The 25253-nt window shown below is 37.2% G+C and overlaps 1 protein-coding gene across 18 annotated transcripts in view; it reads left to right on the top strand.

Annotated features, from left to right (window-relative positions):
• The window catches only part of MCTP1 (multiple C2 and transmembrane domain containing 1), a 632230-nt gene that overhangs the window by 401748 nt on the left and 205229 nt on the right, over nucleotides 1-25253 (top strand). For all 18 annotated transcript variants that reach the window (XM_064274169.1, XM_064274167.1, XM_064274164.1 and 15 more), the window contains 3 exons: nucleotides 1493-1663; nucleotides 5074-5204; nucleotides 21801-21987. In XM_064274169.1, coding sequence (XP_064130239.1) covers nucleotides 1493-1663; nucleotides 5074-5204; nucleotides 21801-21987 — 489 coding nt within the window. The remainder of the gene's footprint in view (nucleotides 1-1492; nucleotides 1664-5073; nucleotides 5205-21800; nucleotides 21988-25253) is intronic.

The raw sequence follows: 25253 nt of genomic DNA, 5'->3' as shown, positions 1-25253 counted from the left end.
GTATAAGACAAATGGGACCAGAGGGGTTCCAGCTGAAATGGGGCCTTGGGGCCCCTGTGGACCTTGTAGGCGCTTCATGAAATGCCCATTGTGCTTCAGAACACAGTTGAACCCTGCTCTTAAGCTCATAGGGGTGAGAGGTACAAAGTCTTGAGTTGGTATTAACAAGGCACAGCCACCAAGCAGTGCTGAAGATTTGCTGTTCAACAAGACAGGGAAATATGTGATGTGATCTGAAAAGATTTCCATTAAAATTTTTAAAATCTTACAAGTATTGTCTTTTGAAGAATGTGATTTTAATTTTCCTAATAAAACACTTTGAAATGCATGGCTTGATGATGCCAGATAAAAATGGCAATGGCATTACTATGGTATTAAAAAAGGTAGGACCTCAAACTGGAGGAAGCGTTGAACAAAGTAGGCTGTAATTTTATAATGTTAACATAGGAGAGGCTAAGCAAAAAATAAGGCTAATCCATATTTTGAAGTTGAGAGGAATGCTGAATTTCTTCATGAAATGACTGCAAGTGAAGAAAAGCATGCTTGATATTTTGAAAGAATAGCAAATTTTATAATACTGTTCAGTGTTGAATCCCAGATTGAAAGGATTTTAACATTTTAACTACTTCCTCTGACTTGCTCTTTATGCTATTTTGCTCAAAGAGATTATATGGCCATTTTTAGTTTTGACTTGTTAATTTTTAAAAAATCTGATTTTGTGCACTGGCTTGACTATTGTGATTTAGAATTTAGCGTCATAAAAATCATGAAAGAAAATATTCAAATACTGGCATTAGAAATAAATTCAGAAACATATCTACCAATATAAATCACGTATGTAATTTCAAAAAAATACTAAGTATTTGTGATGAAAGTTTCAGGCAAGACATCTTGCATGGGTATACTGATTTTGTTTTCTGGTTTATGGTACCTTAAGCAGTTCTTCAGTGAGGTGAAATTCAAGTCTGTGTTTCCTAGCGTGACAAGAAAAAAGTTTTTAAATTAACTGAACAGAATTTGTAATTAATCTTGCAGCTAAAAAACCACCTGTAAAATCCATTTATAACATGAAAAAGTAGATCTTCAAAAGCTTTAGTAATTACAAATTAATTATCACAGTGTGGATGAGACCTTTGATAGTTATATTTATTGTATGCATATTTTTACACAGGCATATGTGACACATGCAAATATTCTCTGATATCCTTAAGTATCTACATCTTGTAATTTTAAGAGTAGAAACGTTAGACTGTCTTTATTTTGAGTGCTCATCTCTTTTACACAATAACCTTAAATTTATCTTAAGATGAAATTTAATAATAATAAATTAATATTATTAATTTATGACTAATGACTAATAATTTCATGAAATTTCTTTATTTTTGAAAAAGGGTAACTTCCATTTTTTTTAATTGTTGCAGCAAGGATAATGCCAAATGAGGTATTTTGGTTTAAAATATGGTATGCTAATCCAGTTCTCCTTTGCCAAAAGTTTCAGACCCAAAGTTTACATCTGTCAGATCTACACAGAAAATCACATCTTTGGAGAGGAATAGTCAGTATCACTTTGATTGAAGGACGATCTCTCAAGGCAATGGATTCAAACGGGTTGAGTGACCCCTATGTGAAGTTCCGCCTTGGGCATCAGAAATACAAGAGCAAGGTAACCATATCTCTGTTGTATTCCTGTCTGTATTTGGAAGGCAGTGGTTGGTTAATAGCCATACTTTGGGGATGAAAACACTAGATAATTTTAAAAAAAGTAATAATAGTTAATAGAACTTCTTTTGAATATCAGTGTCAGATAACATAACCAACAATTATATTGCATTTCTTACTTTATGGGTTATGTGACCATGAGTAAACTGCTTAACTTCTCTATGTCTCAATATCTTCATATAGAAAACAAGAATAATAGTAGTACCTAGCTGTTAGCATGGCTATGAAAATTAGAAAAGAAAAATGTGGAAAAAACATAGGTCAATGTCTGGCATATAAAGTGCTCAAAAGCATTGGCTATTATTATTACTACTCCTACTAATACTAGTATCAGTCTTGCCAATAGCATTATTTTACATACCAAAAGTCTTTGTGTATCTCTCTGAGTCATTTCATTCAAACAGCTCCTGTCCAGAAGCAGGACAAGAAGACAGGAAGGGACAGGAACTGGACCAATGGACACAGGGAACCAGGGTGGAAGGGGGAAGCATGCTGTCACATTGCAGGGATTGCAACCAATGTCATAAAAAAAAATAGGTATATAAATTTTTGAATGAGAAATTAACTTGAACTATAAACTTTCACATTAAAAAAAGAAGCCAAAATTTCTACTGTCACTTACTAGCTGTTTACCATAGGGCAAGTTACTTAGCCTCTCTCTGTCTAAATTTTCCCATCTGTTAAAAATGATGTCTACCAAATAAAGTTATTCAGAAGATTAAATGAATATATGCAATGTACATAAAGGGTTTAGGACACTGCCTCACCTGTCCATAACAAGTACTCAATAAATGGTAGCAGCAAAAAAAAAAAAAATATTGTGTAGTAATAATTAGTAGCAATAATATATTAATATTATTTTATTATCGACACAAGTAATAATAATTAGTAAAAGTCATAGTAGTTATCTTTTGGGCACATGTCTTATATCGGTTGTATCCAAATATAACCTCTTTAATGGTCAGTTTTAATAGTTGATCTTCATAGATATTCATGATATTCATAGATAGTTTGAGACAACTGATTACATTCCAGTATTAAAGATCACATTCCACTCTGATGAAATTCTTTCACCTTGGTGTCATTCTTTTTCTGGGTTTTTGATAAATGCCTGCCTAAGTTCCTTCTGGCCCAGGAAGTTTCATCAGTACTTAAGGTAGTTAGAAATGTAACAGGGCTGATTCATTAGCAAGCAGTGAGGACTGCTAGCTTGCTGATTGTTTACCTCGTTGAGTGCCCACATGGAAAGGGAAGACATGATTTCTGACATGAAGGAAATCTTGTAGGCACGGTCTGATTACCCAGTAAGCAAGGTAAGCACTGGCTTACCTGTGATTATTTGCTAATCCGTAGTGAACAATTTCACATGGGTTTTACCACATCTGTGAAACTGTGGCGAAACCCATGTGAAATTGTTCACTTCTTATTAGTAAGAGAGCACAATTAAGCCTGTGATTACCTTGCTTACTGGGTAATCTCCCCCATCAGGGATTGATTCTGTAGGAAGGTGCTGTCCGGTTGGGAGAGAGATTTCAGCCATACCTAGAAGTAGAATCTTTAATTTGGTGAAAAAATGTGAAATTGTTCACTACAGATGATCTGGTAAGCAAGGTAAGCACCACGCTTACCTTGCCTATTGCATAATCCACTTCTGCTTATAGGGAAGGCAACCCTGAAAAAGAAAACTGAAAATCTAGGTTGTATAAGGCCAAATAGGTAAGATGGAACACTCTCCAAAAAGCCATAGTAGTTCATCTGAGCCCCATTACGAGGCATTTGAATTATCATAGCGTTCATCCAGTGCCATTCATATTTTTTCTGCCATGGGGCTTAATAATGTACTGGGAAGAAGCTATTGATTCCAAAAATAGGTACCTATGACCACTTCTATCTTTTCCTTTACCAATTAACACCATTTCCATGTTCTAGTAGGCTTAAAACATTACTTATTTTTATAGTTCTGCTCTTTAGGTATGAAATATAAAGCCCAGCTATGGACATGTGTCTCTCTTTGATCTTTCCTTCCATGATCTATTGCTGATTAATTTCAGATTATGAACTTTAAAAATTGTGATTCATTTGCATTACCTTTTCACATACCATACTTCATTGCTTTCAAACTCTTTACATCTGAAGATCTGTCTGTCGTTCATTAAAAAGAGAAAAGGGCACTGGATGCCCCCATGCTAAAAAAGAAAGACCAGGGAAACAAATATGAATTTTGTTTAACCCAATGGTGGATGGAATTTTAAAGCACATCAGTATAGGTTGTTTTGTTCACTGATCAGATATCTTATTTTGAAACTTGAAGTTGCAAAATTATATATATATATATATACACACACATATGTGTATATATATATAAAGGAGCCCTGGTGGCGCGGTGGCTAAAGAGTTTGACAGCTAACTGAAGGTTGGCAGTTGGAAACACCAGTGGCTCTTCGAGAGAAAGGTGTGGCATCTGCTTCCGTAGAGGTTTATGGCCTTAGAAACCCTATGGGGTCACTATGAGTTGGAATCAATGACAGTGGATTGGGTTTATACACACACACACATATATATATATATATATATATATGTATGTATGCATGTATAACCTCCATTTTACCTTCTTATGTAATATGGAGGTTTTATATATATATTTATAATTAAATATATTTATTAATCCACAAACATTTTTTGAACATGGTTTTGGAGAAAATTCTGAAGCTGTAGTCAAAACCTTGAGTTAGTGTGTATATACCGAAACCTACCCACCAAACCCACTGAAACCTAGTGACCTTAAATTGGCCACTTAAACACCAGGACTCAGTTTCCCCACATAGAAAAAGGGGTGCTACATCACTGCTAGAACTCTAAGGAAAAGTTTACCTGGCCACCCCAAAGTTACTTACTTTTTCCTCATGCTTTCACGGAACTTCATTGTCTGGTTTGTACATAGTCAGCTCAGAATTCCAGTGTGAAAGGGGAGGAAGAAAAACTCTAGGAACTGTCACCTTCCTCTGTTATGAGATGAATGACTATGACTTCTATGTTTTTATAATTATGTAAAAGAAATGATAGTATCTGAGTGAACTATTTCATTTATAGGCTATTTCCCTTTTCTGTATAATTCATTTCTCTCACCTGCTATTCAGGATGACTAGGAGATGCCTTTTGATTTTCAGGACACATCGTTTAGGATCCTTTCAGATAATATTCAGTAAAGATGCTAGAAACCCATTTTGATAATGTCTGGGTCTTTTGTTTGAACAGCATACTAACATGTATTTCTAGGTAGTACCTAAAGTTTGATTTTGTGTCCCAACTTACAGTTTTCAAAGACTAATATTGATAAATTTTTTATGTTTCCAGATTATGCCAAAAACTTTGAATCCTCAATGGAGGGAACAGTTTGATTTTCATCTCTATGAAGAAAGAGGAGGAGTCATTGATATCACTGCATGGGACAAAGATGCTGGGAAAAGGGATGATTTTATTGGCAGGTTTGTGCAGTTTTTGCTTTCGTTCACCTTAGAGAGGGTAGATTTTGTTTAAAAAAAAAAAGTTTTGTGTTAAGTCTGGCTATTGTAATTGATCTTTACTGTTTTGAAGGAAGAGATCTCACCACGGTAAGGCAGTGATACTTGGATGAACTGAAAAGTAGATTTGAAGACTGACCAGTAGGTGGCAGTTTTGACCAGTTGATGGATAGAGGCTCTGAATTGGATCTATCCCTCCAGAAATTTCCTCCAGATGTCAGAAATACTGTGTGTAACAGTTCTGGGAGTTGAAAAAGAGGAATTTCATCTGATATAAAATACTTAAAGGAACAAAGACCATATTCATAGTCTGTAAGGTGATCTGAGATAATATTTATTTTCATAAAGCATATTGTGACCATAAAATGCATTATTTCCTACAACTCCCTACAAAGTAGAGAATCCTTATAATCTCTTAGGAGTTCACAAATCTGTAAAGAATTCCCAAGTTTTAGTGAAGGAAGCATGGTAAGTGAGCAGATCCATGTTAATCTGATAAATGCAGTGAAGAAAGGGGTGTTTCGAAGCTTGCATGACATTTACACAAAGCCAAGGTTATTTTGAATAACTGCTTGACTCATATAAACGGTTTTCTTATTTTAAAGACTATTTTTATATTTTTTGATAGTTATATATGTGTCTTTGTGCCAAACCCATTGAAATCTGACAACATTGAAATAAAGCATCCGTGTTTGGAAGAATTTGTTAGTTTAAAAATTCTTTCTTCATGGCAGTTTCTATGGTTTCCAAGTCTTTAAACATACAGCCTAAAGAATCTTTATACTTTAGAACAGGAATCCAACCCAACATATTTATCTCTTCATTTTTTCAAATGATTCTGATACATGTGTTTTAAGCAATGGTTTTCTTCATAGAATTATAAAGCGAGAGGTCAAAGATTAGCCTCAGTTAACCTTTAATACTTTACTTATAAAATGAAATTGAAAGCACAACATTGTAATCTAATACTATGTTACATTTAAATCCTTTTTTAAGGATAGGCTTTCATTGCACTTTTTCCCTTCAGTCAAATACTATGTTGGTAGATTACTTAAATAGCTGATTTTCTTTTGGGTGTCCCACTAGGTTAAGTACAGATATACATCTGTTAGGACACTTACTATCTTTTCTTTTAATTATATGTTTAAGTCTGTCTCCCTATATAGACTATGAACTCTTTCAAGTAGGTACTATCTAGCTATTACTTAAAGAATTAGTTTTAAGAGTTACTAAAATGTCCGCAAAGTTATGAGCTATGTTTTTTATAGTTTAGAGCAACGTTAGCTGTATTTGGTGACCACGAGTTGATCAGGATTATTGTCATGAATAACTTGCTACGTCAACCTCATTGCCTTATATTCAGTTTTCCCTGTATTGATAAACTGATCTACTGGCTTCTTGGACTTCTGGATCTATATTACGTCAAGACCTTCTTATGTCCACATACCATATTAAACTAGGCTCCCATTTTTCACTGATTTTTCTTTCATAATAACGTATATATTTTTTCTCTATCTTTGGAAATTTAAAAAAATTTCTTAGCCCATCTAGTACCACTTTTCCCTTTTCTTGCTTGATAGTAATGTTGTCTTAGTCATCTAGTGCTGCAATAATGGAAATACCACAAGTGGGTGGTTTTGACAAAGAGAAATTTATTCTCTCACAATCTAGTAGGCTACAAGTCTGAATTCAGGGTGCCAGCCCCAGGGGAAGGCTTTTCTCTCTCTGTCAGCTCTGGAGGAAGGTCCTTGTCATCAATCTTCCCCTGGTCTAGCAGCTTCTCTTCACAAGAACCTTGGGTCCAAAGGACACACTCTGCTCCCAGCACTGCCTTCTTGGTGGTATGAGGTCCTCAACTCTCTGCTTGCTTCCCTTTCCTTTTATCTCTTGTAAGATAAAAGATGGTGCAGGCCACACCCTAGGGAAACCCCCTTTACATTGGATCAGGGATGTGATCTGAGTAAGGGTGTTACATCCCACCCTAATCCTCTTTAACATCATCTTATCTTGCCACATTAACCACAACCGGAGATGAGGATTTACAACACATAAGAAAATTATATCAATCACAAAATGGAGGACAATCAAACAATACTGGGAATCATGGCCTAACCAAGTTGACACATATTTTGGGGGGACACAATTCAATCCATGACAAGTGTGAATTCTTGAAGACCATGAATATAGTACATAGGAATGGTTGGCAGAGATGTGGGCCTGCTTCTCTCACCTCACCTTGTTTCTGGGGTTTGCACATATTTTAGTAAATTTTGAGAGAACAATGACAAATGACTGGATAGAAGAGCATAAGAGATTTCTCTAGATACCTGGGGGAGCTAAGAAAGTCTTATGAGATTTTTGAAAAGAGGAGAAATCTCTTTTCATAGGCATAATTGCCTATGAAAGCAATTTGAGCCAAAGAATTTTAGAGTGCAGAAACAACAACACAGGTGTAGACCAGATGACAGCTAGGACAGTTTTTGAATACCAAGCTAAACAGGTTTATACAGTGAGGGGAATTATATTGAATTTTGATATAATCAACAATGGACAACAGAACCTTGTTGTGCACTCTGCTAATTTAACAAAGATGCCTGTCGCAGAAAAAGGAAATGCCTATGGTGAACGATAATTTCAAGACTAATTTGTTGGCCAGATTGCACCAGAAACTAGATACCAAACGTTATGCTTGTTAAGTTGTACTTTAAACACATTCTGCCACTGAAAAACAATATATTCTTATACCTAAGTGGCAGGCAAATAAAGTTGCTTCTATTTATTTCAAGATTGTGTGGTAACAGTGGAGATAATGGATTATAATAGAATTTCTTAATTCCTAGACTAGTTTAGAAGAAAATTATTTACCTTCCAATTAAATTTAAGTTCCAAGGGTAAAGTAACAAGAGTAAAATTGTCAATGTGGTCTTTTGTCTTCTTTTGCAAGCTATAATTGCAGCATTCTCATCTGTATTGACTTAAAAATTAGAGACTATTCTGAAAAGGTGGCTATTGGCTGATGAGTGAATTTAAATTTGACCGTGGAGGGTAATACTACCCCACCTTTAGCTAACAACTCTTTTAGGGGTACTGTCTAAACCAGTTCCAGATTTGAAAACATTTGTATGGATTAGATTATCTATAGAGACTAGTTCATTGTGCTATACAGTAGTTTTGTTATGGTCTATTTCCCAGTGTTGATCACATATAATGATTTTTGAAAATGCAATGATTTTTTTTATAAATGCAAAATCAATAGTAGAGTTTTTTTTTCATAATAAAAATAAACTGGCTATGGTGAAAGAACCGCTTGCAAATCCAGAGTTGGAGTGTCAAAACAAATATATTTTAACACTGAATATTACCCACTCCTATTCTCACTTAAGAGTAGCACTGCCCCATAGGGTTTCCAAGGAATGCCTAGTGAATTTGAACTGCCGACCTTTTGGTTAGCAGCCGTAGCCCTTAAACTTTATATCACCAGGGTTTCCAAGGAGTCCTTTGGTGATACAAACAGTTAAGTATTCAACTACTAACCAAGAGGTTGGGTGTTCGAACCCACCCAGATATGCCTCAGAAGATAGGCCTGGTAGTCTGCTTCTGAAAGGTCACAACCTTGAAAACCCTATGGAGCAGTTTTTCTCTGCACACATGGGTTCACCATGAGTTGGAATCGACTCAACGGCAACTAACAACATTCTCACTTGAATCCATCCAGTCGGGTTTTGCCCCCAACAATACACCAAAATGTCTCTTGTCAAAGTCAACTGTGATCATCAACTTGTTAAATCCAATACCCAAAATTTGGCACGCAGGATTTGACTCATCATCGCCTTACCCTTGAGACACTTTTTTCATTTGGCTTCCAGAACACTGCACTCACCTTGTTTTCCTCTTACCTTATTGCATACTCCTTCTTGGTTTCCTTTGTACATTTCTCCTCATCTACCTCACATTTTAATTCTGGAGAGCCTCAGAGATCACTCCTTGGACATGTTTGTTTTTGCTTTCTCCCTGGGTGACTTCATGCACTCTTGTGCTTTAAATACCATTTACTGGTTGACAACTACAAATGTGAAGCTCCACTCCGGAGCTCTTCTTTGAACTCTAGATTTTTATATCCAGCTGCCTACTTGATAGCTCCACTTGAATGTCTGATAGGCATCTTGGATTTAGCACTCCTTCAAAATTTGCTCTATCTTCTGGCTTCTCCTTTGTTTATTGATAAGGACAAAAATCCTGGAGTCATCTTTGATTTCTCTCCTTTTCTCACTCTCATCAAAAGCCGTCAGCAACCTGCTAAATTTTCCCTCAACATATATTCAGAATGCACTACCTCTTACCATCTTCATCATTATTCTGGTCCAAACCCTCATCACCTTTCACGTGGATAATCTCAACCTCCTAACTCACCTTCTTCCTTCCACCCTCGAGCTACCCCCAACACTCTGTTTCCAACATAGCAGCGAGAGTAATATTTTTAAAACAAAAATAACAGAATTTAACTCCTCTGTTCAAAATCCTTCAGTTGTTTCCCATTTTCATCTTGGTGAAACCAAAGTCCTTGCAGTGGCCTATAAAGCTCCTCATGATCTGGCCCTATTATCCCTCTGCCCTCAACTTCTACTATTCTTCCCCTTACTCCACTCCACTTTGCTCCAGCCACTTATCTCTTTGCTGTTCCTTGAACGTGCCAGACACACTTCACCCCTTTGCCCCCTTTGCCCTGTCTTCAGGTACCCATCTGCTCTGCCTCTTCACCTTCTTTATGTCAGCACATAATAAATGTCACTTCAGGGAGGTATCCGCACCAATCCTATTTAAAACCAAAGTCCTTTCCTTAGCTGCTGCTTTATTTTTCTCCAAAAAGGTATCAGCACTTGACATGCTATGCATTTCACGTTTTTATCATTTGTTTCCCCTCACTAGACTATAAGTGCCATAAGGGCAGGAATTTTTGAGTGTTTTATTCACTGCCACATCCTCAGTGCCTAGAAAGATATCTGGCACATAATAGGTGCTCAATAAATATTTGCTGAATTTGAATTTAGATATCTGAAGCTTGATTTAATACTGGAAATTATAGTGCTTCATTCTCTAAATAAATACAGAATCTGACACCAGGCATTACTGCAAAGGCAATTAGAACAACATGACTTAGTGGAAGGTATAAAGTTTCAGTGTAAATGTGGAAAGATGTTTGGATATAATGCAAAAGGGGGTAATTAATGAGTGTAAGCATAAAAGTGACTGAGTAATCTTTATATTTTAAAAATAACTAAATTGTATTTGGGTGGAAAAATTAGCCTGTACATTTACCAAGATACTGATACCATAACCTTTTCATCATTATAATAACTAGGGAGTTAATAGCATCTGACTTTTAAATTTTACACAAGGATAAATTATACAGTGAGTGAAAGAAATAATAACAGTGCTTTATAACTCACTGTATTAGTTTCCTATGGCTGCCGTAACCAACTACCACAAAGTAAGTGACTGCAAACAACATAATTTATTTTCTCACAGTTCTGGAGCCTAGAAGCAAAATAGTTAAGGTGTCAGCAGGGCCCTGCTCCTTCTGAGAGTCGTTAGAATACTTCCTTGCCTTTTCCTAGCTTTTGGTGGTGGACTTAACTCATTAGCGTTCCTGGCATCTCTGCCTCCGTTTGCACATGGCCATCTTCCCTCTGTCTGTGTCCCTTCTTGTAGAACATCAGTCTGCTCCCATATGACCACATCTTAATGAATTACATCTGCAACGACCCTATTTTCAAATAAGGCCACATTCTGAGGTCCGGTAAAGACATGAATTTTGGAGGACACTATTCATCCTGGTACAGACACTATTCCATAACATAGCTCAACTTTAGGGAGTAACAAGAGTGGCTCATTTTATACTAATTTTGCAAAATGGAAATAGTGAAGCCTAAGGAGGTTAAAAGGCTGATCAGCTAGTATGCAACTGGGGTGACTGATCTGGGGCCCAAACCCAGGTCTCCTGACTCCAGAGTCCATTCTCATTCTACCATGATCCTAATTTAGTCAGCATGTTCTCCTGAAGCCATTAACTGATCAGTAAAATGTTAAGTAGTCGCTAAACTGACTCAGGTGATATACACCATATTGCAAGCTTGATTAACAAATTTTACCTGTTGCTGAACCACAAATTTCAAGTGAAGTTGAAATAATGTTAATCTCCGTGTAATTATTTAACTTCCTGATTACCTGCATTTTGGCAGGCAAGACGGACTGCCACCTTTACAATAATCAGCTAATAAATCCTCATGATTGCTACACTTTTATGCAGAGCAGTAATCTGAACAAATTGGCTGCTGACAGCTGCAGTAAATTGCCAAGAATGAGTGCTGTCAGAGAACAAGTTGTTTTTATGAACATGCAGAATAAGTAAATCCCGTGTCATGCCATTTTATTTTGTTGGGGTTATTTGCAATCCAATATAGCAAGATTTATAATGTTATTTATTAGTGTGAAAACTGTTTGTTTATCCTTAAAGTGACATTGATTTGGGGTACATATATTTTAGGTTGGTGAATTGCTACTGACTTTTATTTGTGTGTTGTTATCAGGGGCTAGGCAACGGTCCTGCCCATGGCAACAAAGTGCTGCAAGCGTAAGCTTGAACACAGAGCTTTATTTCTACAATGTTTTTATTAATGATCTACTGTAAGAAAAACTTGTGCCAAATTGGTAAGTCTGGGTGAAGAACAAATGCTTTCAAATTCTGCAACCATAACAAATAAATCTATTGCTCTGTATTTTAAAAAAATTTTATTTATTTTTTTTCTGTATTTAGTGCTGAAGGATAGAGAGTACGGGATGTGTAGGTGCACAGGTGTGTTCAGAGACAGTGTGGCAAAGAAGGAAAAGAGTCCTTTGACTGATGTTTTTTTAAAGGCTGATGGTGAATGTGTTTGAACATTTGACACTGTACATTCTGATTTGCAGCGTTTCTTATTTGCAACACCAGTCCTGCCATGATTAAGCGCAGGATCAATCTGGCTGGATTATTCATTTGAGAGCACAAAGACAGCTAGTCAGAAAATTCCAAATGAAGTGGGCTTTTTTTTTAATTAAATCATTATATTTCACCATTTTTCTTACTTAGAGTTGAGTGGAATATTTTATTAGCAAGACAGACAGTAATTAAGTGAAGAATGGCAAGTGTCATTGATTCTTGTCTTGGTTCTTCATAAACAACCCAATATGTTAAGATTTCAATACCTTTTCTTTTATGCATTATATATTTTTTTTCTGAAGATTTCCTCAGAAAGTTTATGCTCATTGCAGTGTTTTGGATGCAGTGAGCAGAGTTTCCAAAGACAATTTCCATGCACCACCATGTATGCATTAGTTTGCCACGGAGTTCATTAATGGAGAATTTTAGAAGTTTACAGAATTATCCTGTGGTAAAGCAATTACCCCAAAGATAGTTGAACAGTGACAACTTCTAACAACAGAAAGTACTAACAGCACTAAAAAAAAAAAAAAAAAGTGCACTAAGCAATATGTAATATCAGAGGTGGTGTAAAAACCTCTGCATAATCTTAAAACTTGACAAACACTTTAGTGGTTACATATTCAATTCTGAAAAATGCAGACATACCAAGGAGTTGTGTATTCTATGAATTATAATATAATCTTTTATAATATTTATTATGTTAGTATAAAGTAGTTCTCATACATTAAGACATCTCAAAAAGGTTCATAAAATGCATTAAATTGGCTAAAAATTGTCTAAAATATATGTTTTTAAAGATTACCTTCACCCCCAAAGAAAATCTATGGAGGCTTGCATTTCTGTTCCGAAGGCTTAACTTGTGTCTTGCTAATCAGGATGGCTTCCTAGTATCATTAGCTAGCACCACAGCGTACACTTAGAAGTTCATTGTTAAAGAGAATAGATGTAAATTTCTACCTGAGATATTCTTGATAATTTTGGATCGTCTGAGCTGTATTCTTGCAAGGTTTGATTACACCCTCATTGATTTGGAAATGATAATGTGGCTGACAGAGAACTCAACTGGAGTAGAATTGTCAGCTCTGCCACGTTCTTGCTTATCAGTGTTGCTCTCTCATGCTTGCTCAGTTAGTACTATCTTCAATCCACAGTTTCTTTACTGAGATTTTTGAAGGCAGTTGTCCATTTTGTGAGGATTAATTTAGTTAAAATTAGGTAATATAATCCAAAACTCCACTTACCAGTGTGTATATGAACTGCAATTTAGTGAAAGCAAGTCAGCAAGTAGGGGTGCCACTGTCAACCCCCCCACTTCATGCAGCTCCAACTCTTTCTCGCGATACTCTTCTGGCCATATATGACATAGCTGACACGTGGGCTACTTGTGTTAATGCATATATTAAATATCATTGAGGCTTGATTTCATTCTTATTTTTTTAATTAAAAAATGAACCCAAATAGTTCTCACATTTACTTCCTGAACCTCAATGGGAATGTATACACTCATACTCCTGGAGTGCAAATCACCAGGCTGTTTCATCAGGAAAGAAGTGATGTTGGTCACTGGCTCAGGATGATGGCAAAGGAGACACGGAAGATAAAAAGTAATAAGAACTCAAAGAGTTCTCATTCAACACTTAATACACTTGTCACAAATTCTTTTCATGTAGTCAAATAACTCAAATATATACAGTTTTTGTTTTTATTAAGTGCCAAGGATTACAACCTCTGATTTGGAAGTTAGGAAATGTGGTTTATGTTCATCACTTAATTTCTCTGAGTCTCAGTTTCCCCATTCTCAGTTTGCATTTCTGAGTCCATTTTGACAATCCTACTTTTTTATTTATTGTGTGTCAAGTTTAGTACAGACAGAAATTTTTAAAAATTTCAAACATCAAACTAAGGGATATCTGGTAATAAAACCAGATATTATATTTTCCTAGCACTTTCAGTATTTTGAAGTATATTTTCATCTATTATTTCTGTGTTTTTACAAGTCTGTGCCATAGAGAAGGCATTTCTTTAGATTTCTACCTGATAAGTGAGAAAAGTTGAGGCACAAAGAGCTTAAGTGACTTGCTTAATATCACAATACTAATGAATAATTGAACTTCATTAAAACTTTGGTGTTCTTACCCCCCAGGTATGGACTCTGAAGCCAAATAAATTTATTCAAAGAAACAGAGTCTATGATAGTTCTAGAAATAAAGTTTCTGATAAACCAAAAGGCTTGGAAGGGGCTGTATCCCCAAAATTTAACAGAGGGCCCGACACATAAAGCACTTAATAAATAGTTAATGAATGAATGAATGAGTGTTAGGAAGAAATAAAACTACCTTCCAGGGAGATGGTATAGATGTGGCAGAACAAGCACATTGTGTGCTCAGTTCCGGTGCGGCCACTGACAAATGTTGTCACTGTGGGTAAGTTTATTGGCCTATTTGAGCCTCTATTTCCTTGTCCATAAGTACTTTAGTACTTATTGAGCCCCAACTATATTCCAGGTGTTGTGCTAGGTGCTTAAAATAATACATTTTCCCTGCCCTTGAGGAACTTTATATTGAGAAAGAAAGACAACTGTAGATGATTTCAATTAGGATGGGTAAACATTAGCCAAGCAAAGATAGATGCATCTTTTCAGGCAGAAAGGATGCCACTTCCAACCACAAAAAAACAGGTGGTCCCTAGCATTGGTGGTGGGGAGAATTACAAGCAGTCTGGAATGACTTGAGTGTGTGAGTCAGAAGGTGGAACACAAGCTGATGCCAGCTCATGGAGGGCACCACTGTCTTGCTAAGGATATTTTCATAGGTAGTGGGAAGCCAGGTCCGGTTCATTTTAGACATCTGTAACTGAGGGTGTTGAACTTTGTTAGTGGTTTTTGCCTTATCGCAGATTCCCTCGCAAACAGAGCTTGAGGCAATGATTAGCTGCTGATGCTTTCTTTATTTGGGAGGAACAATCCCAGGTAGTGAGAGTGAGAGACAAAGGGCTGAGGCCAGGAAGACTAGAAAGCAATGCAAAAGGGTATGTGCTAGGCGGGCCACTGTTTCCTGATGAGCCACTCAGAGAGACAGCTCGCTACTTAGCAGGTACACATACTTGGCCACTTGTAGACAGGCAATATGGAGAAACCAAGCTTTGGAACAGCCTGTGAGAGGGAGGAAGGTGTGGAAAGTATTTAGGCAATCTCCTATTCCACTGATCAGAGTTCGCCGCACAAGGAGACAACTTTGTGTTGTATCATCCAGCCATCCCACATCCTATAGTGTGGCTTTTCCTCCAAGTGCAGAAGTGGCCTTAGAAGCTAAAAACTTAGGGCATGGGGCTACTAGGGCAAGATGCACAGTGATAGCCAAAGGGGTTGCCCATTTGAGCAAATGAAAGTCAAACCTAGGGTGATATTCCATGAGGACAGTCAGTTGGTAATGGTGGTAGGATGAGGAGCGACCCCTGGGGAGCAGCCAAGTAGCAGCAGAGGCAAAGCAAGCAGCGAAGGATCCAAGAGGCCAGGCTCCAGGAAAATCTGAGAAGGCACAAAAAAATTTTTCTAAACACACCTGTGGAACCCCCAGTATAAAACAGATGGGGGGCTGCTCTTTGAATCAAAGAAGAGAGTCCACACCCTCTTCAATCATGTTCTTTCACCATGGTGTCTTTGAGGCACAACTCAGTGCTTCTTGGAACACAGTTTGAAAGGAATTAGATTATCTCCCTTTTAGCACCAACATTTAGACTTTTGTTTTCGTTTCTGTAATTTTAGAGAATCTGAAGGTATTTTAGTAATGATAGAAACTAGGGTGTTTAAACTCTGTTAGTCTCTGTGTGGTGCAAATGGTTAACACACTTGAATGCTAACCAAAAGGTTGGCAGTTCGAGTCCACCCAGAGGTTCCTTGGAAGAAAGCCCTGGCAAACTACTTCCCAGAAAATCAGTCATTGAAACCCTACAAAGCATGGTTCTGCTCTGACACATACCAGGTCAGAATCAACTTGATGGCAAATGGTGGAAGTGATAAAACTATTGTGGTTTTAAAAATCTAAGTTGATATCCAGACCCACATTGGACTCTCTCCAAATTCTTTCATTTGCAACACTGGGTCAAACCAGGAAGTAGGTACATGCTGTGGACACATCGTATATTTTTACAACACTATCATCCAATAATTGTTAAGTATTCTAAAAAAAAAAAAAACCTAATAATTCTGCCTCTCAATCCTATGAATGGTGAGATAGGAGGAATTTTATTTGCCCATTTTGTAATTTATCTTGTAGTCTCATTTAGGAAAAATGCTAAGACAGACATTATTTTATGGAATGCTAAGGAGTCCCAAGGAGCCCTGGTGGCACAGTGGTTAAGAGTTTGGCTGCTAACCAAAAGGTCCGCAGTTCAAATCCACCAGCTGCTCCTTGGAAACCCTGTGGGGCAGTTCTACTCTGTCCTATAGGGTCACTATGAGTCAGAATTGACTTGACAGCAATGGATTTGTTTTTCTTTTAAGGAGTCCCTAAGGAGCCCTGGTGGCACAACAGTTAAGTAGGTGCTTGGCTGCTAACCAAAAGCTTGGTGGTTTGAACCCACCCAGTGGCTCTGCAGTAGAAAGACCTGGCAATCTTCTCCCATAAAGATATACAGCCTAGATAAACCTATGGGGCAGTTCTACTCTGTCACATGGGGTTGCTGTGAGTTAAAATGGACTCGATGGCACCTAACAACAACAAGGAGTCCCTGGGTGGTGCTAACGGTTTAGTGTTCTACTACTGGCTGAAAGGTTGATGGCTTGAACCCACCTAGAGGTACCTCTTAAGACAGCCTTGGTGATCTGCTTCTGAAAGATCGCTTTGAAAACCCTATGGGGCCGTTCTACTCTGCACACTTGGGGTCGCCTTGAGTTGGAACTGACTTGATGACAACTAACAGTAATAATAACAAATGTTGTTATCAGAAGCTATGAAAGTTGTTTTGTAATTTACATGCCCTGTGACTAGAAGAAATCAGAGTAGTCATAAAGTTAAGTAAACGGTAGACCTACAGGAATTCAGAGCCAATAGCTAAGCATAGAGAAATTCAGTATATGATCTACTTTGCTTCTGGCTTCTATTAGATTGTTTTGCTTTGGTTTCTCCTGCTTGGCATTATGAAAAGACATCTGAAGAATAATATTTTATTTATTTATTTATAAGCTAAACTTGCTTTCTTAATTTCTTACTTTATAGAAATGCAGAGAAAGGGAGATGTAACAAGTGTCAATATGAATAGAGTTATAACAAATCTTTGAATTTGGGGATTTTGAGAATTCTAAGTTCATCTAGTTCAATTACCTCATATTACAGGAGAGAAACCTAAAATTCAGGAGGACAAATTGTCTTGGAAAAGGTCAGACAACTAATTAGTGAAAGATGGAGAGCCAGAACCAAGGAGCCTGATTCCCAACCCGGGGCTCATTTCCCTATATCATCTGCTATGGACGTGTTCTTGGAGTTAGTTCATGAATATGCTTTAATACTTTCCAAATTTACATTTGCATTTTTATAGCAATACAAAACCATTTATTTTCACCTACTCTGGATCATCTGGATGACCATCTTATAACCTAATACTGCCATTTCTTGTATATTCAAGCTATATAATGAATCCTTCCTCTGTTCTGGGCTTAATGGTATGGGGGAGCCCAATACAGGTGAATTTGCCCCACAGCAATTAGTACCATATTCACATTGCAACAGGCTGTTTTGTAAGGATACCATGTTTATAAGTTGAAGTCCAAATCATTTAAAAGCAACAAGGAGGTAGCAAAGACTTTTTCTCTACCCAATTTCAGCAGTAATTTGATTTAATTTGATGCCCATCTAATGTAGATGTCAGTGATACTGTAATGCTATAATGCTAGCTTTATCCTCAAGTTAACAAGACAATTTGGCTTAGTTATCCGGTGACACTTCATTTAAAATGGCATCCGAGGATTATTCCTGAACCGAGTTTTTAGATAAATAGGAGATATGATTAACCTCAACTAGCAAAAAGGGCTTTGAAGTCATCAGTGCTCTTTTGTCCAATGCCTTTGTGTAAACAGACATTGTCTACATTAGAACTGTGAAAACCAAAATTCTGAAGCTTTAAATATAGGACAGGACAGGAGACTAACTCTACTGGAACATCTAATATTGAAAATATAGTTTTGGCAGAAAAATATGATCCTTCCTATGAACTTATAGTGTTGATTTGAATTTCATTAGCCTCATAGTTTTTAAAATTCAATTTTTTTCTTAGTTTCTCATTTTATAAGAGCTGTAACTTAAGACCTTCTTGCCTAGTTTGCATGTATTTAAAAAGCATTGTAATAAAAATAACATAATTTCAAACTTGGAGTTTTTTTTTTAGAACCACCGCTAACAGCACACACTTTCTCCATGGACACATGATTGCTTAATTACAAAATGGTCAAGGAAAAAGCCTAGATCTTAGATTCCAATGTCCCAGATTCAGGTCCTGGCTCTGCTGATAACTAACTGTATGCCTCCATTAAATCATGTAGTCCCTCTGGCACTCAGTTTTCTCATTGGTAAATTAGGAGATGGCAGGCATCACAAACCCTTATGCTGATTGGTACCAGGTACAGTAATTAAGTGAAACAGACCATCTGTAAATAATAAGGAGTATTAGGGACAGTAACTCAGAGGACATCTGCCTGTCTAAAATTATTTAAATTCCAAACTTTTTTTTTTTAGCATTACAAGCAAAAACAAATGAATCTGTGGACCAGATTCCATCTGGAAGTTGCCAGCTTGCAATTCCTGCACTGGATTATCTTTAGAGCAGCTTCCCCAGCTCTAAAACATTAAATGTAATGACTCTAATATAAATGAGAAGTAGTTCAGCATCTATAGGACCAGCATAAAGTAGTAATAAGCATAGAAGCAACTCCTCCAGAATGTTTCAATGTGCTTTAGTGTTTTAAGAGTGGTGCAGCTGGGGACCATAGTCTTGGGGGACATCTAGGTCATTTGGCATAACATAGCTTGTAAAGAAAATGTTCAACATCCCACTTTGGCAAGTGTCATCTAGGGTCTTAAAAGTGGCCATCTAAGATACATCTGTTGGTCCCATCCCATCCAGAGCAAAGAAGAATGAAGAAAATCAAAGACACAAGGAAAATATTAGCCCAGAGGGCTAAAGGACCACATGAACCAGAGATCCCACCAGCCTGAGACCAGAAGAACTAGATGGTGCCCGGCTACCACCAACAACCGCTCTGACAGGGATCACATCAGAGAGTCCCATACAAAGCAGGAGAAAAATGTAGAACAGAATTCAAATTCACAAAAAAAGACCAGAGTTATGTCTGACAGAGACTGGGGAAATCCCAAGACTATAGCCCCAGCTCACTCTGCTGAAACCATTCCCAAAGCCACTTTTCAAAGATTAAACAAGCCTATAAAATAAAAAATAACACACTTGAGGAATGTACTTCTTAGTTCAATCAAATAGAGACCAAATTGGACAGGAACTGGATGAATGGACACAGGGAACCCAGGGTGGAAAGGGGAAGCATGCTATCACATTGTAGGGATTGCAACCAATGCTACCAAACAGTATGCGTATAAATTTTTGAATGAGGAATTAACTTGAACTGTAAACTTATACCTAAAGCACAACAAAATTAACAACAACAATAACAGCAACAACAAAAGAGTGGTATAGCATCAAAAAAAAAAAAAAAGTAATGCAAGCAGAGGCCTGGGAAGTACACTATCGAAGTGAGTGGAAGACCCTTCTTGGTCCCAACTGTTTTCAACCAAAATTGCCATCTGAATTTTAACCCTGTTCAGTTCTCTAGTATCGTACTCCAAACTCAACAAACCACCAGCCAGGCACTGTGCCAGATGCTGGAAACATCTGTATGTAGAAAATCATATTTGTGTTTTGCCTTAATACTTTATTAGAGAGTAGTTTTGATTGATTGTTTTTTACCATTGTATTTTTGCCCTCATTTAGTTCCAGGCATTAGTAACAAAAAGTTAATTCCAGTTAAAATTAGAATATTAGATAAGGCATTTGATAGATTTTTCTCCCTTTAAAATTTATGGGCACAGCATAACAGTATTTTGAAATGGATGTTGTATTAGCAGAAACAATGTGGCTACTTGATATACGTTCTAACTCTAGGGAGATGTTTTCTGGAATTGGTCATTGTTGTTGTGTGCCGTGGAGTCGATTCCAACTCATAGCAACCCAATATGGCAGAAAAGAACAGTCCCATAGGGTTTTCTAGGCTGTAATCTTTATGGGAGCAGATTGCCAGGTCTTTTCTCCATAGAACCACTGGATAGGTTTGAACTGCTAACCTTTTGCTTAGCAGACAAGTACTTAACCATTCACCACCAGGGCTCCCTTTGCAGCCTTGGTACGGACTTTAATTTCTTGCTTTTTCAATTGTTAGCATTTAACATACAGAGACTTTCTGCCACTGACCAGGGAGCTTCTTTTCCTTTTTTTTTTTTTTTTTGCATCTATATTCCTCTTCCTTTCATTTGTTTCTAGTCCTGGCTGTTTCCCATGTTAGCTAATAGGAAAAAAACAAAAGGAAAATGTCAGACTTGGATTCAATTTCTAAAAATCACTCATGCTAAAAACGTGGCTGAGCAAAACTATGAGCTTTGAGGCCCTGTTCATAGGAGTTTAATTGAAAAGCAAAACAATAGACAATAAATAGACAGGATGACAAATAAGGAGGAGCAAGAATTTAATCTGCCCTTCATAGGTGCTCACCCCTTTTATGATATGTTACCACATTTATTCATGCAATTGGCTATTTCCTACCTTAAATGCCTTTTATTCATGCCTGCCACCTTTGTCTCAGTTCACTGACCTTGTGGTTACCACATTATCTTTCTCCTCAAAATCAGTTGGCATTTTAATGAAAAGAGTTTGCAAGGTGTTGAGCTCTGAGAGTGGTAGACAGAGCATGGGCTGCCACGTTATGAAACCCCTGAGAGGACAACTCTGTGCCCGACACTTGAACTATGATGTTTTTAAGGAATTTATTTTTTACTTAGATTTAAACAGTGTACTATTTAATAAAATGGCATGGCATTAAAAATGTTAAACTTCTGACATCACCATAGTACATATTCTTATTTGCTCCTTAATAACACTTATGAATGAAAGGAAAGCACCCACTGTTGTAAAAGTGATGCAAAAACTTAGATTCTCGGTGGTTTGCCTCTCTCGACAGTTCGCACTGGTCTTTTTGTAAGCAAAGCCCACTGAGCTCATTCCTCGGGCCACTGAGGGATTGAAAGTCCTCACTGCTTTATGAGTATGGTAACAGCCGGTAGTAATCAAATCAGATAAGCACGTTTTTTAAATATATCTTACAGGAAATAAACAATTATAAACGCAAAAATAATCAGGGTCTGAACTTTGCAAAGGAAGTCAGCTGACATGAAAGGCACATTCTTCCAATGGTAGAAAAAGTACTTCTATTGATTTATTTTTCACGTAGCTCTGAGCAGCCAGCCATTTCCACTGTTTGATACAGTGAAAAAAACCACTTGCTGATTCAAAACATTTGTTTCTAGGTGCCAGATCGACCTGTCAGCTCTCAGTAGGGAGCAGACACACAAGTTGGAGCTGCAGCTGGAAGAGGGTGAGGGACACCTGGTGCTGCTGGTCACCCTGACAGCTTCGGCCACAGTCAGTATCTCTGACCTCTCTGTCAACTCCCTGGAAGACCAGAAAGAACGGGAGGAGATATTAAAGAGATATGTACGTATGTAGCCCTCGTCCTTCAGTCACATGTGAATAGATGAAACTGTAAATAATTTACCTGGAATGACAGAAGTACCTGGAAAGCCATCTGAAGGAAGGAAGGACCAGCAGAGGCAGAAAGCTGGGCAAACCCAAAAGATGCACAGACCTTTGCAGAAACCCTTGCATTGTCCACCAGTGACTAGAGATCTCATGGTCTGTAGGGTCTCCTCCAGAGCTAGGTCTGGGATTCTGAGATTCTACTCAGTGATTTTTGTAAGCAAAATGATCACACAGGGAAGCTTCTCATAAAGGAAAGTCAAATTTAGCCCTTTTTTGCAACATCACTTTAAAAATAACTCCTTAACTCTTTATAGTTGCAATTAAGGTTTCTTTGTCTTTCCAAGTTTGAAATGGAGTAATGGTACTTACGTTAATTAGTAACTTGGTAACTAGAGAGTATTCACAGAAGTGATTTTTATTTTCAATTGCCTGGAAAAGCCTCAGTTTATTTTTTTGATGATATTTTAGTTGAACGTCAAATAAAATGAAAATGAAGCCTTGTTACCTTTTGATCAGGTGTAGAGTGACAGGGTAGAACAATGAGTCACTGAAATAACTACCCTCCTGAGATTTTACCAAACCAAAATATTCAGAACCAAATCATCTATTTCCCAGCGTCCTTATGGGTTTTGCACAATGCATTTCCCACCATGTAGTTTTCTTCAATCAACAGGGAGGGGAGCTCTTACTCCACCGTTCTCTGTCAATGGAGCCTCGAAAAAGTAAATGTCTCAGTAACTCATGAAGCTGGAGAAAAAGCTTTTCCACTTAAAATGACAAAGCTTATATTTTACAAGGCTGCCAGGTGTTTAGAAGGCTCCTGTAGGCACTGAGCCATGAAACCATCTCCGACTAACAAAGAACCGCTTAAATTTTTTTCCATTTTTTTTTAGATTTTAAAATATTCCTATTTGCTGACTGACATCTTTTCAATAACTGAATTTAATAAAGATGTACCTTATCAGGCTGTGCAGATAACATGAAGTGCTGGTACTAATGCTCGACAATATTCTTCAAACAGATTAGCAGGATGTGTGCTTCAGCAAATTTATTCTGGCTATCTCCACTGAATCAGCTGTCTGCTAATGCTTGTACAACTCATCCCCCAACGGCGTTATCATAAACAGTGTAATAGAGGTGACTTAGCAAGGCTAAACAGTATATATTTTTAAACCAACTAAAAATTGTGTCTTATGAGACACAACTGCAGTCATGGAAATTCTTCCACATTTCCGTAACCATCCAAAACATATCCTCTTGTTACCAGAGGTGATTTTCATGAATTCCAAAAAGTTTAAAGGAATTAATTCGTGTATTAATATAAAAATTCTGCTAGGTATTATAATACAATATTTGATAGATTACTATTTTGATACCCTCCCATGTATTGGAATGATACTGCTAAGTAGGTAATTAGAAGTAATCCAGTTCTTATTGATTCTTTTTTTTTTTTCTCTGGATAGACTTCCTTAAATCGTTTCCATTCAGAATTTGAATACTTGTTTCTGTGTCTTCTTTTGAATGTTAATTATTATTTCAATAAAATATTATGTGAATGCCTCAGCCAATTATCAGATTATATTCTGCTCAATATATTGAAAATGAAATATATATAAATATTTTCAGACATGGACCTGCATCTCCCTCCATAGATGTACTTGCTAAGAAGCTACAACGTGCAATATAGCAGATGTGTTATAATTACTCACAGCAGTACAAGGACAAAGACCTGTATCTTAGAGTTTCGATGTATTCTTTTTTGTGTAATTCAAATTATGAAATGAATGAATGTGGTATTGTGTCTGAAATAGCACTTGTTTTAGAGAAACATAGGATGCAGGTTATTTGATTAATTTGGAGAATTATCTGTTTTCCTATAAGAACATATGTATTAAAAAGTTTAGGTTAAACTTCAGAACTGTGGTCAGGGAAATAAATGAATTGCCCTCACACTTGTATGAAACAGCCCTGAAAAGCTCTGCATTGCTCTCATTTAGCTGTTCATTGCTGGTCATCGAAGCCCCACAAATTAAACAGACATTACTGTGTGAGCCATTATTTGATCACCACATTCTGAAAAGATGGCTAATTCCATTTTTCTTTTTTTCTTCTTTTGGGGGGAGGGCAGGAGGGAAGGTCAATAGGGGGCAGTTAGTAATGGGTAGTAGACCAAGAGCGATTGTATGACCTTTTCAGAACGGGTGTGCTGAACCCTTGCTCCCCCTTGTCACAGTTTAAAAACCAGAGGAGCTAGTTTAGAGAAGAAGTTGTTAGCATTCCATTTTTATTATGACATTTCACAGTCATCCGATTTAATGTCCCTTGACCGGATTGTCCACCGTGAGACGATGGGCTTGAAATGTTATTTAGAGCATTGATAAAAGGTGAGCGGTTCTAAGATGACAGCGAGTCATAAGGCTTGTGGTGTGACATTAATTTTCTCCATAACGGAGATGGAATAAGACGTCACGGTGACAAGCTGTCAATCAGCTCTGGCCCCTCAGAGCATCCCGATGCCATAGGATGGGGTATTGCCTCTCCCATAATAGAGCTGAACTGAGATGCTCTCCCTGACAGCTGCTGCAGCCATAGAGAAAATATATTATACAGCCTTTCATTAAAAAAATAAAGAGGACTCCTCTCCAGAGCATTTCAATCTTTTCCCATCTATTGAGGGCTGAAAGGATTCACAGCAAATCATAGATTCCTCTGCTATGGAAATTTCTGGCTTCAGAAGCTGTCCAGGTTTTGAGGCCTTCGAAAATAACCATAAATAACAAGGCAGGAATACCTCCTGATGAAGCATTATTTAGTGTTATATTTTTATACTAATATATTTAAGTTATTTGCTTTTTTTGTTTTGTTTTGAGTTTGTGTCATAATCTATGTGTCACTGGACTGAACAGTTGAAATGTGCAATAAATGACTGAGTGTCAGCTAACTTGGGGAAATGAAACCTTCAAACAATAATTACCCCTCTCCAAATGGGAGGCAGAGCATCAGAGCTAAAGCCCCAGAAGACAATATGCCTGTGGAATGAGGTTATCAGTATGGTATGATTCTCAGACATCAGGACTGATGATATTTGTTTTAGTAACAATGAAACTTGGTTTAAATTGCTCCTGAAAATTAAAGTACAGACACCTTTTGATAAAACGATTTCCCACCATTAGGATAGGAGGCTTATCTGGTTCAGAATATTGGGTAAGCTCTGAGATAAG

The sequence above is a fragment of the Loxodonta africana genome, chromosome 2 (assembly GCF_030014295.1).
Source record: "Loxodonta africana isolate mLoxAfr1 chromosome 2, mLoxAfr1.hap2, whole genome shotgun sequence".
Lineage (NCBI taxonomy): Eukaryota > Metazoa > Chordata > Mammalia > Proboscidea > Elephantidae > Loxodonta > Loxodonta africana.
Note: the sequence above shows the minus strand (reverse complement) of the source record. Positions and strands in the feature narration are given on the sequence as shown.